The 19,492-nt window shown below is 37.1% G+C and overlaps 1 protein-coding gene across 1 annotated transcript in view; it reads left to right on the top strand.

The window, feature by feature from the left end:
- Positions 1 to 19,492, top strand: part of LOC150081758 (protein tolkin-like) — a 285,479-nt gene that overhangs the window by 154,825 nt on the left and 111,162 nt on the right. Inside the window, exons 8-9 of the mRNA XM_090379622.1 lie at positions 15,355 to 15,588; positions 19,225 to 19,449. Of these exons, the coding sequence (XP_090235748.1) occupies positions 15,355 to 15,588; positions 19,225 to 19,449 (459 nt within the window). The remainder of the gene's footprint in view (positions 1 to 15,354; positions 15,589 to 19,224; positions 19,450 to 19,492) is intronic.

The raw sequence follows: 19,492 nt of genomic DNA, 5'->3' as shown, positions 1-19,492 counted from the left end.
TCTTCAGCTGATAAGTATGCCGTTGCGGAGGTTGAGGGCTGTGGGGAATTAGAAGGGGTCGGCCGCTCAACCTTACGAAAGAACATATTAATGGATGACTGAACGGTGGCTTTTCTTTCTTTCTTTTCATTGTAGATTTCTTTGTAGCAAGCAAGCATATCATTCACCCCTCTGTTAACTTTTAAGAATCGTTCGCTGTCAGGATCCATCTTCTGAAACCTCGCCATTGCCGATGCAATTTCACGAAATGCCATTGCCATCTCTCTGGTGATGATACGTCTCGGCTTCACATTTGGTTCATCTTGAGCTTCGTCAGCATTTTATTCTTTCACTATCGCTACCAATAAGTCAATAAGTTCTTCATTAGATAATTCCTTCTTTTCATCCTCTATTAAATCCTTCACGCCTTTTGCATCCTCCAACTGAAGTAGCTCTGCAGCTTTTACAATATTATCTGTAACCTCTTCATATAATTCTTCTTTTTCAAATCCTTTGAAGCCTTTTACGTGCCGTGGGCATATTTTCTTCCATGCACCATTTAAACAACTTTTAGTAATTTCAGCCCAGGCCTTATTAATATTTAAGATGGTGTAGCAAATATTGTAAGATTTCCAAAAGTCTCTTAATGTAAAATTTTTCTCATCGTCTACTGCAGACGAGGCCTGAGCAAATGTGCGTAAATAGTATGCTTTTGAATTCGAAATAGGACCCTGATCCATAGGTTGGGTGAGTGAAGTAGTGTTTAGCTACTATGACTATCACATTCAAAAAGAAATCATTTAGATGCGTAGGATGTCCAGGAGCATAGAAGCAAAATCTTGAAAGGAACGTCGTTGTCTTTACAATATTTTTAAACCTCGGGAATGAAACAGCATTTAAACCAATCCTCAAAGAGTTATTGTTATCCATGCTCTCTGTTTCGATCGGAAATGCACGGGTAGGGTGGCTTTATTGATGCCTTTAAATGAATGCACGAGGATTTCCAGAATGGTACACAAGCAGTGGTATTAATCTGTAATCTCCCGCTGCAGTAGCCCCAAGCAAGAGCGTGGCCCTATCTTTTTGACACCTTGAAATTTGGCATTGTATTTTCTTCTTTGGCAATATATGTTCGATCCAGCATTTTTTTCCAATACAGAGCAGTCTCGTCAACATTAAAAATTTGCAGCGTTGAATAGCTGCCTTCATCAATAATTTTTTCCGACACATCACCAAATTTCTCTGCAGCTGCAGAATCGGCACTGGCGACTTCACCGCATACTTTAATGTTGTGGAAACCAGCGCAATGCTTGAACCTATTAAACCACCCGTTGCTTACCACGAACTTGGTTTGGGGTTGGCCGTACTTATCCTTAATATCTTTATAAATACTTGTTGCTTTTGCTTGAATGGCTATTCGACTCAGGGGCACTCGCTTCTTAATCTGATTTTCAATCCATATTATTAACAGCTGTTCCACCTTCGATATAGCAGCTGAACGCTGTTTTGTGATCACTATTGATCTTAAGTGCGTTGATCCTTTGACATGTTCTGTTATACGCGCACTGTCCTTTTTAATAGTATTCACTGTTGAAGCAGCGAGACCTAATTCCCTCAGTAAATGACAAACTTTGTCCTGCTTCATACTTAATTTTCATCTTCATTTGTAAATCAATTTTGTTTCGTTTCCTGGCACTACCAGTACTTGCACTTTTTGTTGGGCGCTTTCCCTTCATCATTGTAATACGTAAATAGGAATTAAGAGCTTACTGTTTGCAAAAAAGCTATATGATAGATAAAAGCTGTTTGTATTTTGAGAATTACAATTAAAAAGAAATTAGCACTAAACCCAGAAACACCATGAATTTTGAAAACGTCAGATTGGATAAAGACTAATGAAATTAACATTAGCTACACATATTTAGTTCAGAAAATTGATTTATATGATAAACTAGACAAAGCGTGCTCCAGTATGAACACCATGGCCACAGTACGAAGAAAAAGTCTATGAAAAATTCCTCGCATCCTGACGAAATTTGAATCCACGCCTTTTCCAAGCGATTTAAAGGAAAGTGGCAGTAATCAGATTCATCAAATATCCACTGAGTTACCCCCGAGGTCCAAAAATAGGATTATAAACCTTAAAAAGTTTACATCTACTCCGCATGAAAAATATTTGGTTTTTGATACTCCCCACTTTTGATACACGAAAATTACTACGGAGTTCATAAAGCATTAATTTATTAATTAATGCAGTATGATTAACGCAGGTCTTAACCTAATTATGGAATATGAATTATTTACGATTATCTGTTACCAAATTCAAATTGTATTTGGTTTCAGAGTAAACTGTTCATTCAGTTCAAAAAAAAAAGGTCATTTATTAAAATGTCTATAAAATAAAACTACCGTATCATTTTAAGAACCTCTTATATGAATAATTTTGTTAAAGTGAAGAAATTTAAGTTTTTAATAAAATGAAATGCGGCTCAAAATCAATTACTTTTTTTAAATTTAATCGAACAGAAATTAGGTTTCACTTAAAATCCTGCAAGGGTTAAAATTCATAGCAAGGCTGGAAATCCAGCATTTATGATGATTTTAAAAGTTTGATAATTAATAACAATAACATATGAAGGGTAGAAAAATTTTGCATTTATCATTTTGCATTTATCATTTATAGAGCATGACCTTAGCGCACAGAATAGCTGATTTATAATTATCTATTAATAAAGATTGTTTGATGGCAGACGCGTATATTGTTTCCGGTTTTCAGCAAGGGAAATGAATTTTCCTTTTGGTTATTTTAGTGCTCTTGTCGACAGTCCGGGACTAATTATCGTGGCTTATCTTCCGTATCGGACAAATGGTGGGGAAAAGTCAATTGATTAATAGCATCAGTGTCTGCAGCGTCTGCCTTAGAATTGTAATTCAAATTTCCGGTATCGCAAACTTCCTGCCATGGTAGGCTAGTTCAAACTACACTAGTCTAAGTAAAAAATACGAATCCAGTAGTGAATCTTGAGGCACAGTTACAATGATAGTAGGTAGATTTGTGAATGAGTGCAAGATATTTCAATGTCGAGGAAATGCTAATTCGGTCTATTATAAATAGTTCTACGGTTGATAAATAAAAAAGTTTATAATGTCCAGAATAAGTGAAAGTGAAAGAACTTCTTGATTTTTCTAGAATTTTCTAGTAAAAATATGAAATGACCAAAATGCCATTTTACTTTGTTTTTTCATGTATACATAAAGGAAAAAAACGCTGAATTTATTTGTGTCCGCTCTCCATGAGTTTATGAAAAAAAATTAGGTGGAGGTTTCTGCATGTTTAGAAAATAAATATGAAATAATCAGATTTGTTTACAGTTGACATTTCATGTTAACGTAAAAAAAAAAAACGACTGGCCTCTGATCATCTACTGATCTGTCGTTCGCAGTCTTCTCCTGGCGAATATCCTGGTCATCTCTCTCTCTCTGTGCTGTTTATACAGAAGTTCCAGAAACTAGACAACGTCTCTTGGTGTGTTCTGAAATCCACTGATGCCATTATGGACCTGCTTTTGTATCTCATCTAAAACGAACAGCAGTCTTACGTTGACCCACACAGAATGCGCAGTGTGGTTGGATGGGTCACTTTACAACCAGGTTCAAACTCACTCCTGGGTAAATACGGTTAAGCGTATGCATGACCTGGACATCTCAAAAGCTTTTCCAACAAACTGGCTCAACATATTTCCTTCTCCTTCTCTTGCATCTGTAATAGCAATACTTTTTATTATGGTAAAAAGACACATTTTTGGCTAGAATCTTAGACTATGGAGTTTACTAACGTTTGATCTGCTCCAAGTATAGTATCACGATGTAAATCCGGTTGAACAATTCATCCCAATCAAGGATTAAGTGCCTGATTTTAAAATTTTCTTGATTTTAGATTTTTTTTCATTATTTTTTTAAAATTTTCATTAATTTCATTTATTTAATTTTCATTTTATTAATTTCATTAATAAAATTAATTTTCATTCATTAATTTTCTTTTAAGTTTCATTTTTATGAATTTTCAAAGTTTTTATTAAAATAGGACCGAATTCTTTACCAAGTTTTATTAAAATATTTTCTATTATGCATAAAATTTAAAAAGTGAAATACTAGTTAAGAAATATTTAATACTTTTCTATAATATTCGAGAATATTCTAGAAAGGTGTAGAAGATTCCTGAATGTGGTAGAATATTGCAGGTGATTTTAGAATATTATAGAAATTGGGAGTATTGTTTTAATGTTATAGAAGATTGTAGATGAAAATAAATGGGCCTGTTGTACTGGATTCTGTGGCGGTTATTTTTTCTTCTTTTTGTACTTATTATTTTTTTTTTTTTTGATTTATTTGGATATTAATATTAAATGTTTTGTTTTGTTCCCTGATAAATATATAGACCCCTTTCTTTATACCCCCACTTACACATCTGACTTTGGATTCGCAGGAGAATTCAGGTTCAAGGGATCTTCTCAATTATGTAAAATTACCTCTGGAAAGGCTGAGTGTTCAAAAATAACAAACTCACTAATTAATAAATAACATAGTTTATTTATATATATATATATGCAATTTAGTACATTTCTTTACACTAGAAGGGTTATTTCTTTCTACACAACAAACTTAATATCCTTACAGGAAACTGCTATAGTTTCTTCTTTCTTCACACATGATCAATAAATACTTAAGAGGTTTAGTTAACACCCTTTCTCCAATATAAGTCAAATTCTTATTTTATAAATTGATTTAGGAATTTCACCCTTAACTTCTGATTTATTTAGAGTCCCTTTTTTGTCTTGGGGAATATAATTTCACAAACTTTCTCTAATCAAGATAAATCGTACATTTGACATCAATTTCTGGACTAATGCTGGTCCAAGGGTTAGCTACATTCAGAAGGCTATTCTTTTCTCTGTATTTCTCTACCCTTCCCTTCCAAAATTTATCATACATATATGTTAGACAATAACTAATAACAAATATCAAATTTCTCTCCTTTACTTTTCTACATATGTCTAATTATACATTAATCAAAACCATAACTGTCATCTGACTTATCCCTATATTTATGTATATATTTATCTTTTTGTACATCCTTTCCTTAGTATCTGTCTAAACTTCTACTAATCTGATATTAGGGTTCCTACAGTCCTTTAGGGGTAAGTAAGAATACTATATAACTAATCACTTACTTAATTTTACAAATCGGGCTTCTCTTTTTTGGGGCCTTCCGCTCCTTGTTTGGGACAGTCATCATCGTTTGCCAAGGGCATTCATCTCAGGACCTCCAGAGGATTTTCGTGCGGGTCACAGTTCCGCTACTCTGCTTAAACTCACTGTGCCATCTGGTCTGGGCTGGCTCTTTGACGTACCGTCCTACTCCGTCGTTACGAGGACTGCTATCTTTCCTTCTGCTTTGCTCCGTCCGCTCTAGGCTGGCACTTTGCCTTCACCGCCTGTTAGTTTCGATACAGGGGCTGCTTCATACGTCTGGGACATCAGAACTTGATGCCTTCATCGAAAGGGGCTTCCTCCTTTTCCAGGCACTTTTGCCTTCGCTGATTTCTATCATTCCATTCCTTTACTTTCTACGTTACTTTTCTCTCTCTTCCTTTTCTCCGCTACACCTTTTCTTAAAAAACTGATTCACAAGAAGAAAAATTTCACAGGGCGCTTCTCTCACTTCTTTGCTCCACTTTTTTAAAACTCATTTTCACAAACACCGACAAAAACCTCAACTTTGTCTTTGACTAACTCATATTTACTAGCACTAACAAATGTCTCAACTTTGTCTTTCTGACTTTTGCTCACTCCCCCGGTTCTCTCTTTTTGTTTCTCTCAATTTCGTACCGCCCCTATATTTCAGGTCCGCTTTAGTTCCGGGTCTTAACCAATCTTCTCATTCTATCAAATCTTTCTCTCTGTCCTATTCGCCCATGTTATCCTTTCCCATGCTGTCCCTTCAGTGCTTGATCCAACCTCTCATTTTAATAAATTTGTAAATTTCCCAGGCTGTCTGCCCCTTTGAAGTCGGTCGCCATTTCCGAAACCACCTGGTTATTCTTAGCAGCTTTACTTCACAAGATCCACAACTTCCTCCCTCGAAGTCAACGAATATGGCCTTCGAAGCTGATATGTGGTTAACTAAAGAGACCAAGTCGTCTTCACAGGATTTTCCCTTCTTGAAGCCAAATTGGGATGGAGACATTAAGTTTTGACCTTCAATTAAATCTGCTACTTTGTTAGCATCCAATCTTTCAAATAGTTTGCCAAGGTTTGCCAAAAGAGAGATCAGTCTGTATGCTTTGGGATCAGATTTATTTTTGTCCGGCGTGTGAATAATTTTGATCAAAGCTATCTTCCAGAGATTAGAAAATATCCCCTCAGTATGACATTTGTTATACATAGTTAGAAGTAATTCTGGAAAGATTTCGGCAAATTTGATAATTACAGCATTTTCCACAAGATCTAAACCTGAACATTTATGGATATTTATTTTGCTTAGGGCCAGCTTTAGCTCGGGAAGAGTGTAGAGATCCGTTTCATATGAGGAGTGGTAGGTTGAGTTGCTATTCCTGATAGATATTTGTTCTGGAGTTTCTGTGGTGAGATCGTCCAGGGAAGCAAGCGATCCAGAATGGCGTTAACTGAGCCATTTCAGTTAGTGGTTTCTGAGTCATTGTTCACTTCAGTGTTGTACACTTCATGAGAGAAACTTTTTTTTGCTAATTTTTTATAATAGACCCCAGGGATCAGAATTTCCTGTGGAGTGAACTAAGTGTTGCCAGGAGGCAAGTTTTTGTTTTGCAATTGTATTTACGTTTTCTCTCCGCTGGCCTTTATAGATATTTTTTAGTCTGGTGACTTCCGGTTCGAGCCAGGACCTTCTCCTTTGAAAGTCTCTGCGTGTACTTTTTTGTGCAGAGTGGAAAGTTCAGCTGTCCTCCATGGAACTGTAGTATGCTTGCTAATTTTCTTCTTAGCGGAGCGTTCTGTAGCACGAAGTAAGGCAGCCTGTACATAGAATGCATATTCTGAGACATTGAATTGGTTCAAAGACCGGCGAGTGTCAATGTTAAAATCCTGGTGAATTGAAGACATAAATAAAGGCCATTTCATGGTTTTGATAGAAAATCTTCTAAGATCTTTTGGAGGAGGAGAACCTGTAGTATTTGGAAGGAGAGATACCTTAAAAGTGATTGCTCGGTGGTCACTGTTTGTGTAGTCAGTATGTATGGTCCAATCAGAGATCCTCGAGGACATGGCGGACGTTGAAATGGTTAAATCAATGTTTGATTCTCCGTGGACGTTTGAGGTGTGCGGTTGGTTGGGTAAGTTGTGCAGATTTAAATTGTAGATGAATAAAAATTCCTCGAAAATCCTACCTCTGTTGTCAAAGACACTGCTGAACCATAAGAAAGATTTTGAGTTTGAATCAGTTGTAATTATTAAATATGTGGGATTTAAAATAGCAAACACCTGTTCTAGATATCTTTGTGATCAATTAATATCTGCTGATGGTGGACAATATAGTGACAGTAAGCAGAACGAGAAAGTTGATGTAGAAACTAAAATACAGGTGGAATTTTGATTACACAAGCCAGAGATAACAGTGATATCCAGCTTGTTGTTGAATATGGTGATGGCAGATTTAGGATCTGTTGCAGAGGACTGGATGATCTTTGTAGTCATGGGATATCCCATAAATGTGCTTAGAGACATAAGGTTCCTGAATGCATATAATCAAAGAAATTTTCCTTTGCAATGAGCCTGATCTCATCAGCAACGCATCTACAGTGTTGTGCATTGATCTGCATGATTGTAAGTTGGAAGGGAGTCTGGTTCGCTGCCTAGCTATGCAGAGAGAGGCACACTGCCCGTCTCTGGTCTCCAGATCGCTTGTACCGCTGGTTGCTCATTACGATTGCCAAACGATGGCATTATCAAGAGACCTGCGGGCCAGATACCTGTGTTTAAATATATTTCTACATATATTCGGACTTTTTGATCTTAATCCGGAAAGAGGAATAGGATGGATGCCTGGTGTGGACCTTTATGGGGGTACCGGGTATGTTGAGCTGCTTCAGAAGGGTTTCAATTTGTTCTGCTGTTGTTTCCGGGCATAGTCGACTTATAAAAATGCTGGAGGGCCTTGCCCTCCTTCTTCTATGCTGCATCGTTTTAATACCCAGTGTGTTAGGGTTAGAGCCAATAACTGCATCACGATTCTGAGCTGCTTGGGTGAAGAAGGTCTCCTTGTCTTGCTTGGAAGTAACTTTACTGCTGATAGGTGCTGATTTCATCCTCCATGCTCTTGGTTCAACTGTCTTCTTGGAGCTACTTTCAAACGGCATGTTGTGACCACCAGATGTATTTGTTGCATTACTGTTCGTTGTTGGTCGGAAGTAATGCTGTTGTATGTTCACTGCAACTGTGTTTTGCTGCAGATAGCTTGATTTGGGCTGTTTGGATTTTTTGTAGTTCAGTTCTCAACCTTTGACTGCCGCTCTAGTTGGTCTTCTTGTGTTCTGATGCATTATTTCTCCTTGTGCAGCTGGTAACTGGTGTGTAGTCTGGTTCGGTCTGTTTAGCTGAGAGGATCTGTCACCTCTTAATAAGGATTGTTTTTGATTATCTTAAATGACATCTATGAAGGGATGGAGGGCGTGAGGTCTAAACTTGCAGATGATGTAAAGATCAGTAGAGTAGTTAATGATCGCCGCCAAGCAGAACTTCTTCAGAGTGACCTAGATAGACTTCCTGGATGGTCAGAAAAGTGGCAGCTATGCTTTAATTCAGCAAAATGCAAGGTCTTACACCTCGGGAACAGCAACCTAAAAATAACATACACTTGGTGGAGTTGAACTAAAGTCAGTAGAGGAGGAACGGATTTGGGACTTACGATACGGTCAGACATGAAGTTGTCCGAGAATTGTGGACAGGTTGCAATGTTGCATTGTCCTATCGATGATTTATCGAACATTTGCTTGTAGAGATTACGACGTCATAATCACATAAAGGTGATTTTATAACCTTTATGTGATTAAATTATAAGCAATTGTTTTTTTTTTAAATTAGTACCGAAAAACCGGTATTTTTTGTATCAATCTTGATCCCGGTGTTGTAAGCCCTACTTACTACGTCTGAAATCCGTGAAACTGCCCATCTTCACAAAATTTATAGGAAACCTTGCAGATCGTTTGGAATAAAGTTTTCAAGATACTATTATAAAATTAATCGCCAGAATAGCACACTGTGTAAGACAATGATAAAATCTCGTGGAGGATAATTTGATGAAAAATTAGTATAGTCGTTAATATTAACATTTCAATATTTTTTGCTTAACATTTTCAGGCTTAACAAAAAATCTTAAAATCAAAACATCTTCCATATTAAACCTTGCATTGTCACAGCTAATTAAAAAAAATCAACGAAAATTGTTATCATATGCTGCGATCCCAAACTTTTTGGGTATATCTAGGTAGTGTATATCTAGGACTGAACAGTTTTAGAGAAGCACATGTGTTATTATGCTTACTTATCCTTTAATCTATTTTTGCGACCATAAGGAATTTAAACTGTATGAATAATGCAATGGACTTAATTATGAGAGTAGAAGAAACTTGCCTTTGTACCGAATTGCCCTAGTATTGCGCTACTTTCAGTAAGTAGCTTTATCTGTATTAGAACTTTGAAAACTGATTACCGCATGACAGCTCACATGGAACAACTTTACAACTGTTTTATCAGCGTGTTTTCACTAGAGACTATTTATTGATAGACCAATTTGTCCTGAACCAAGCTGTCATGCTAGTCGAATCTTTTAAAGAAATGGCCAGTTAACCTTTTGGAGAGACCAGCCGTTCGAAAGTAGTGCAATAACCACGGTTACTCGTTGCAAGGACGAATTCGTTCATAGAATTAAGACCATGGGATTATCTGTGCAATTTAAATCATACTGGCCACAATTCAAAATACTGGATTGTAAATTTTTCTTTTTTTGTTTGTAGGTAATACCTACATACCCTTAATAACTAGTCTCGGCGGCGTTACTTTTCTTGTAAACAATTATTCGTTCTGTACAAATCTCAAATCCGCTTTACCATGGAGTATTGTTCCATCTGGAGCGGTGCCACAAAAACCTCTTTCAGGCTTCTTGACTCCAATAAAGGAGGGCAGTCAGGTTACTTAATGATCCAGCCCTTACAAAATTCTTTCCACTGTCTGGCTCATAGACGTTCAATTTCTTCTTGCCTTTTCTATAGATGCTTCCATGGTGGCTGTTCTGAATTGGCATTTGCAATTCCGCCCCACTCTTACAGACCAGTCCGAACACTTGCCTGAAACAATCAATATCAATTCACTGTCCCGCTCCAAACCTACAGAATAAACTTTTTCACTTCCTCATTTATTTCTTCAAATTCCGTTCTCTGTAACTTCCTTCACATGTTTTTACAGAAAATATCGGTGTGAAGAAATTTAAGTTTAATGTCAACAAGTATCTTCTGAATTTTCAAACTTCAGCCCGTGCACAGTATTAAACACTTTGGGTTCAAATACTTTTAGTGTTTTTGAGTTTCATAAAAAAATACAATAATTCGGCACTTGGTAAATTAGGGAACAAAGCATAATTGTATATTTTCTTAAAATTATAAATTGTAGAAACTCAAAGGCAGTACCAACAAGTTTCACGTGTCCTTTAGTTCCCATAATTTGAAACTTGAGGTTTTAATGATTTTATTTCGCTAATTTCAAATTATAGCATTTCTTGATGTTATCTATTTTATCCCTAGATAACAACCAAAAATGGTGTTACCTAGGGAATAACTTCGATCCTCCCTAAAGACCTTTAGAAGTAAAACAATATATGATATTTGATAAATTCATTTCAACGGGAATTAGACTGCTCAGTCTCCGACTGAGCAGTCTAATTCAAAGGCCAACTTTTCTTTCTTCCTCTTCTTCAATGTAAATTGCTTAATTGACGTTTCCGAAATATTATTATTATTTTTTTTTTTTTTCGTTTTCACTTTCATGCTTACAGGGTTTCATGCTAGTTACTTACAGTCAAATCACTATAAACCATTGAACTTTTCATTTAACGCCTTATCCAAATAAATTTTATACATTATGACAGATATTAAAAGAGAACACGAAGATAAATGGCAACGTATCATTTTCATTTCGGTAGCCATTACACCTACTACCATTGAAACTGTCACCATCGTACCGTATCGGCGTAAGTTTCCCGCGACCCGGTTACAGAAGCTCGACGGACAGTCTGAAACAAGACTCGAGATTGCACGATAAGTAGCTGTCACCATGCGGAGCTGTTATTAGTTCCCTCGCTTCTTGCAGATAGTACCCATTCATCATGTTCATCTGTCGCGTGCAGCTCGTAGTTCAAAACTGGATTGAGATCTGTTTCTCCTAAGCTCCCTTTGGTTCCATATCAAAATGTTTACGCACACATTATTGTGAAAGAACTCGTATTAGTGAAAATTTATGCATTTGGCATATATTCATTAAAAGGAACTTTAGCAATCCAATATTCACTTTTTCTTTTAAATATTTGGGTTCGTAAACCTAAATGGTGTCGTATATTTAGCGAATATTGTCCCATATCTGTGGTTATAATTTTGCGTAGATATCAAGTTATCTACATTTTATTAAAGTTTATGTCTTCCTTTATGTAAAGTAAATTCGTTTTTGGTATAGCAAATTTACTTGTACATCTCTCGATCAGTTTTAGCAGAAGCAATAAAATTTTATTGCATGAGTTTAGAATCTCTCCTTCATTTTAAATGGCTCTTTAATAAATATAAAATCCAGTCCCTATTTTGATCTTCTGATCTGTAAGACTGCAATATGATAATATGGCTGATCTCTCAGCCATATATTGCATTGGATAGCGTTTGGTTTCAAAGAGGCAATGGATTTTTGCTGCACGGGCAAAAACGAAAAGAAACTATTTGACTCCATCCTCACTTATTACCTACACCATTTGGCATCTCTTATATTGTGGAATTAACTTCGCAACCGTGATGGCATGTCTGCATTATTAGGGTACCAGCCGGTCCATCGATGAGTGAGCCAACAAGCTCCAAAACAGTGCCGTCTGGATGGCAGTGGGCACTAGCCCACTGAGAATAAATAACAGTAGTCTGGTCTATTAGAAAAGCGTTGTTCATTCGAAGTAGTGCAATACCTGGTATCTCGTTGTGAAGGTAGCTGCAATATGAGATAAAAATCAAATGATGCCTTTACACTGCTTATGTAGTTAAACTTATGGGTAAACTATGGTGTATTTACACCAATATTATAAAATTTAACTACGTAAAATTGAACTGTGCTCATTAACGCTTTGGCTTTTCCAATTCCAGCGTCTCCCCAAGATTTTTTTTTATAGATCCTAGCCACTGAAATCTTATAAATTAGGTGGCAGGACCTGCCAGAGTACTATCTAAAAATACTGGGGTATCTGACTTGCCTCCACGGGGCAATGGTGGGTCCCATTAGGGACCCAACGGCTAAAAGGTCAGAAGAACAATGGTAAATGACATTACACTTACAATATCCATACATTTTTAAATCTCTGTCCTTTACAGTATACTGTACTGTAATACAGTACACGACAATGTATACTACATGGAGAAGTAAACGGGGAAACCCCTTTACGCTAAAGTGTGTTTCGGGTGCCGTTAGACCCGAAACACACTTTACGCTAAAAATAAAAAATACAAAAAAAAAAAAAAAATTCAAATTATTGGGGGGGGGGGGAAATTTTATTTTAGCCAGCGAGTTGGTAATTATTGGAATAAGTTGTTACCTCCATGGGTGATTGGGACCCATAACATATTGCCTTGTGCATTTAGTCTTCTAAATAAGTAGTTAAATTTAGACCTGTGGAGCGTGCGTTGGTGTATAGGTAGAGTAAAGGAGTGGAGACTGAAAACTGGAGGGAAAGACAGAAATATGGGGTCGATAGATAAGACAACCCCAGGTGATCAGTGGGGCATGCCCATTCCCTACCAGGCGAAGAAAGGGGGGGGGGGAATGTATTTGCGTCCACTTCTTTGGGCAGTCGAATAAGTCAAACGTATAATACATGTGAATGTGTTTTTGCTTATTTGAAATCGTGCCTAATCTGTATTTTAACTTAATGTACAGTTTAAGAGATAATTTTAGAAGAGTAGACCAAGGAAGAATGTTTTTTATGATTGTGTAAAAGATCTAATTGACGAAAGGAGCTACCTGAGAAGTGCTGGATGGGTCTCTATAGAGCTTATTATGCACCAGTAGTACTATGCACGCTAGCTGGGAAGAGCTGGAGAGAGAGAGAGAGAGAGAGGGGGGGGGGGGATTGTTGAAAGATAGAACTAAATGAAAAGTATTAGAAGATTATATAGATCTGCAAGAAGTCGGAACGACAACGGATAAGTAAGCAAGTATTACAATTTAAAAGATCTAAATGTTAAATTTAATATATTCTAATTGTATTAACACTTCAAAAATACTGCGCATGCAGTATTTTTGAGGTGAATGAAACATCTCTTCTCATTGAGCACCTATTGTACGTATAAATCTTTGTATACATATACTACTCTAATAAATTTAATATTTCCAATAAAAATATTTATTATTACTGGCGTATTGTAAGTTTTGTTGCGGTGTGTCAATTTTCTTTAGTTATTGGTAATGATTAATATTAATAATTTTTTCATAATTTATCAATAGCTAATTTAATTAATAAAGCATTAATTATTAAATTCTCCACTACTTGATAATGTTAACCCTATAAAGAGTAATTTTATAAGTTTTAGGGATATGAATATGATTCACTAACATGCGACCCTCGCAGGACACCGATTAATTTGGCCACAGTATGGAAGAAGTCCATAAACGTTTAATTTGACCACAGTATGGAAGTCCATAAACGTTTATGGACTTCTTCCCGTCATGGTGGGATTCGAATACGAGCATTTTTCATATTGAATGAAACAGGGACAAACCGATTGTAGCCATTGTGATAGTTGCAAATGTAGTATAATGGATTTCCATTTCATCGTTTTAAGAGGCTTGGATTGGAATCTCGTCAGACTAGAGAAATTCTAAAAAGCCTCTTCAGTTTGGGCGTATTGAGTTATTCCTGTTTTTTTAGGTGCCATAATATGCAATTGTTCCCTAAATATAGATTCTTCTCAGACATATAATAAATATCGACTAGTGCACTGTAACCAAAGATCTCCAAAATGACAGTAACAACACTTATACGTGAGCTATGCCTTAATTATAAAAAAAAAGAGGCAGTTTCTTTATCACGAAGTGTATTAGGTGCCGATTTTCATAATATATTAACATATTGTCAAGAAATAGATTTTTGTAATCCAGGGCGAGAAAAAGTAAGTTTCAGAGATTATGTTGATGTACACAAGGATTTGATTAAATCGCAAACAGTATGTGACATTCACGATATGAGATGTAACGAAAATTTCCATTTCACAAACTTCGGTGATTTAATACTTACTGAACTGATGCATTGCACTAACTTGTATGTCTAGTAAATTTCGTGATTGAGGCTTTAGCCCTAAATTTTATTTTCAAATGATTCGGCGGTGTAATGCTTGAAAGCATAAAGAATGGAGCATTTTTTTTACGAATAAGATTTCAGAAAGTGATGTAAGGGAATGACGCCAGACTTTAAAGGCGTTAACTAGTTTGATCAATTTTTGATGTGAAAACATATTTTTTCGGACTGAAGTATAAAATCCATTGGTAACGAAAATGCGAGACACAAATGATATCACTTCCTAGATGATGCTAATGACGCTAACTCAGTCCCTAACGCTGATTCGGTAGGATAAGTAGAGGGCATGAGCATAAAACCTTACTTCGTTCATAACTTCGGTTCTAGCTGTTCGATTTTAAATTTTTAAACGGTTTTGATTTTCTTTCGTCGTCTACTATCGAATTGTGAAAAGTGTTGAAAATACAATCTCAAGTGTACGTTTCCTAAAGATGTTTTCACATAAAATAAAACATCTTTCTTGTGTACAGGGTACACGCGCTGTTTTTTTTTTTTTTTTTATTTACAACGAATTTTAAACCAAATATGTGGTCATATTTTTCTTTAGATATTTAAATTTTCATGTTTTCAACTCTCTGGTATACTTTTATTATTGTGTGTGTGTGTGTGTGTGTGTGTGAGAGAGAGAGAGAGAGAGAGAGAGAGAGAGAGAGAGAGAGAGAGAGAGAGAGAGAGAGAGAGAGAGAGAGAGAATGAAAAAATAAAGGAAAATAATAATATATATTGTTGTGTGTAATGTTTCATGCAAGGTCAGGAGTACAACTTTAACAAGCTCACAGATGAAGAAGTAAATTCTCTTGGCCTGTCCTATGACTATGACAGCATAATGCATTATGCCCGAAACACGTTTTCAAAAAGCACATACCTCGATACCATTCTACCTCAAGAAGATCCCATGTCTAAGTCTCGTCCAGAAATCGGACAGCGAGTACGACTGAGTAAAGGAGACATCTCCCAGACTAATATGCTATACAGATGTCCAAGTAAGTGTTTAAGTTATTTAAAGTGTCATATTTTTGACATAAAATATGACATATGACATTAAAGCATAAAATAACAAAAGTTTAATAAAAATATAAAAATTGCTCATCTACAGCTTATTTAAAAAAAAAAAAAGTCAACATCTTTATGTAATTTAATGTGAATAGGTATTTTATATTATCAACCATGAATTTGCTGAGAAAGGTGCCCTTTCCATCACGTAACATGGTTTCATCTACAGAAATAAGTGGCTTGTTTGTGTAAAACGGAAAGCTATCTTATTTAACAAGGAAACTCCCCCCCCCCCCCAACACACACACACATACCATGTTTCTGCTTTAATTGGAGTTTTCGGTAGTGGACAGGAAAGAAACCCTCCATCTCAGAATTCTGCTATAGTAAATATTCTTAATAGAAATATTAGTCTCTTAAAGAGTTTGCCTAGTGCATATGAAGTTAATAGAAAATAGTCAGTTACTGTTTCTTACCCTCTCCCTGATGAAGCTTCAAGAGAGATGAAAGATATATCATATACAGTTGTTAGAAAGATCCGCGATTATTCTCATTTCTGAAACTTAAACTGTGTTTGATAGTATTAAGAAATAATTCTTATCTCTTGGTGTATATATTGCAAAACAGTAAGATTTCGTAATCAATGGGACCTGTTTCCACCCTCATAGCAGCTATAAAGCAACTCTCTTTTGTGAGCTTTTAAATTAACTTGGATCGTCAGCCAACATGAATAACTTAGCAGATAAAAATTATACGCGGAAAACTCCCTCTCACAGCATATTAAAATTTCTCTGTGAGAAGGTCAAATTATTTAAAAACTCAGCCATAATAATTGCATAATTGTTATGTTAAACACACACACACACACACACACACACACACACACACACACACACACACACACACACACACACACACACAGGGATCACTGAAATGGCACCATCTCATTAGAAATGGACTGTGCCGCATAACTCGGTATAAAAAAACTGAACAGCTTCTTGCATGTCCAAGTGATAAAGTAGCGATCATGGGACGTAGTAAAGATATCGCAGAGTTTCAAAAGGGCATGATTGTGGGCGCTAGGGCATTCGGTGCTTCCACATCGAAAACGGCACGTCTTGTTGGTTTTACTCCCGGTTCATTGTGGTTAAGGATTACAAAGAATAACGTCGAATGTGTCAAACCACCTTCCACCGACAGAACTGTAAATGGTTCGTTGTGAGCGAAGGGTGCAGTGCGTTGAACGGGCTCAAAGGCAAGTCACTGTGCGACTGTTGACATCGCAATATAATATGGGTATATGTCTATTCCAACATTGTGGAAGGCCCCGCAAGAAGCATGGCTGCAGATCCCTACGGATATCTTCCGACATTTGCTGAAGTCAATGCCTAGGCGAACGTTGCTATATGCGTGAACGATGGCCGAACCTGGTATTAGTCAGGTGGTCACAATTCGGTGATCACGGTGTGTGTGTGTGTGTATAAAAAAGGTAATGTGCAGCCATTATCAACCCACTGCAGGATGTAAGCCTCCTCAACAATTCATGTTGAGGGAAATGGACCATAATCTGCCACTCTGGTCCAGTGTGGGTTGGCAGATCGACCGTATTCAGCAGTCACGGGTTTGAACCCCGGTCTACTCAAAGAGCGTGTGCTACTGCACTTCCGCTCCTGACTACTCGGTTACGGATATGTGTATTCGTAATTTACACGAGGGTTACGTTCTAGAACGTCTCGCGCAATCTAAATTGACGCGTAATGCAAACATTTAACATTCGATTATAGGCCTATTAGAGTAACGCTCTCATCAAGCTAAGTTACCCCTACCGCTAAGTTATCCCTCTTTTTCACTCTGATGGGGCATGGGCCTGCTCCACTGACTTAGGGTCATCTTCCCTATGGACCCCGTATCTCTGTCTTTTCCCCCCAGTCTTCAGTCTCCCTCCCCTTCTCGAACTTACAACTAGTGTCTGAATCAACCCCAAATTGTTTGAGCCCTACACCCAAAAACTTATCAACATCAAATCACCCAACTAGTACTCCCTTTGTTTTGGCTGACCCCTATCTATAGCGCTTTTTTTTCTTTTTCTTTTTTTTTTTAGGTCCTTGCCACTGAAATCTCAGGAAATTAGGTGGCAGGACCTGCCAGAGTAAATAGCTATAATAGTGGTGTACCTGGTCTGCCTCCACGGGGCGGAGTGGGGCAACGTTGGGTCCCATTAGGGGCCCAGCGGCTAAATGACCAGATGAACAACGGTACACGACACTACACAAATACAAAATCCATATACTTTTAAACCTCTGGCATTGACAGTGTTCTGTTTCACACCCACAATGTATAGCACGCGGAGATGGGGGGAACCCTGGTGCCGTTTGACACTAAACACACTCTACATTCTACTACCCCTACCGGTACATGCCTTTCGTTTTCTTTTGTTAGAAGACTGGGCGCTCTAAAGAAAATGATAAGCAACCAAAGAGAGATTCATTCACCTTTATTGATTTACCTTTTTTTTTTTTTTTTTTTTTTTTTTTTTTTACAGTAAGAAAAGTATGTCATTGTAACCAACATGTACAACACAAACAACGTGAGAGAGAGAGAGAGAGAGAGAGAGAGAGAGAGAGGGCGATTGCGGTGGATGGTGGCCTTAGGCGGATTGATGAGAGGGATCGTCATGGTCAGATTCCGTTCCCTCGGATTCGGACCAGATAGGTGGGGATGTTACGGTAACACGGGTAGTGGCGGGTTCACTTGACTGTTTCCTTGAGCGATTGAAAATGTAATCCAGAATTAGTTGCTTTACACATTGCCTGTTCTCACGCAACAACTCATAGTAGCAACCAAGTTCTAGCGTATCTTTGCGTTGCACTTTAGAGCTTCGTTCAAGATTAGGGTCTTCATCAGCTAACAGATTTAGCCCTTCATCTATAGGATTTAATGCTTTCGATATTCCTTTCACTGTCAGGCTCCGTTCTTCTTTAACTTATGGGCTTTCGCTCGCTGCCTGCTCCTTCTCTTGAATGCAGTATTGTTCCAGTGAAAATAGATCTTCATTTGACAATTCTTGATGACGTAATCAACTTAATCATTGATATCAGTTGCCTCCACTTCAATGAACCCTATCTTTTTATCGAGTTTCACGCATTTATCTTTGGATTGTGCATAATCGTCATCGGTATCGAAGCCTTTGAAGGAGTTGCTAAGATCTGGACATAACTTATGACCACGAACTTTGAATACAGTTATGTGGGACTTCACGCCATGCAGCATCAATGAATTTTAAAGCATCTTTTATATTGAAGGCTAGCCAATATTTGCTACATACTCATCTGTTCGTGGTCGGTCTTGTCAATTAGATCAGCCAGAATGCGTTTAAATACCGAACCGTAAAACATTTAATCACATGTTAGTCCATAGGCTGGAGTATCGGGGTTGTATTTGCCGGGAAAAATACAATCTTGATATTGGAACAGACATAAACAATCCTCGTTGGATGGCTTGTGGCATTATCAAGAATAATTAAGATATTGAACGGAATTCTTTTTTTGCAGCATTTATTTTTAGTGTACATATAATGTATTGTATAAATAGCATATAATGATACGTTATATTTATTTCTTTTTTAGAATGTGGCCGAACACTTCAAGAGCCATTCGGATTTTTTACTTCTCCAGAATATCAGAGCATGTCTCCGCCTTCACATAATGAGCACTGCGAATGGAGGATCACCGCCACCCACGGTGAAAGAATTGCAGTTAACATAACAGAATTAGACATATTTGAATCTCCAAATTGTGAAAGTGATTATTTGGAACTGAGAGATGGATATTGGTTTAAATCTCAACTTTTAGGTAAGCTTCGAAAACTCTTGACTTCTGCGCTATCCGCCCGAAT

The sequence above is a fragment of the Mastigoproctus giganteus genome, chromosome 8 (assembly GCF_048544385.1).
Source record: "Mastigoproctus giganteus isolate SK-2022 chromosome 8, ASM4854438v1, whole genome shotgun sequence".
Lineage (NCBI taxonomy): Eukaryota > Metazoa > Arthropoda > Arachnida > Uropygi > Thelyphonidae > Mastigoproctus > Mastigoproctus giganteus.
This window is presented reverse-complemented; position numbering and strand designations above follow the sequence as displayed.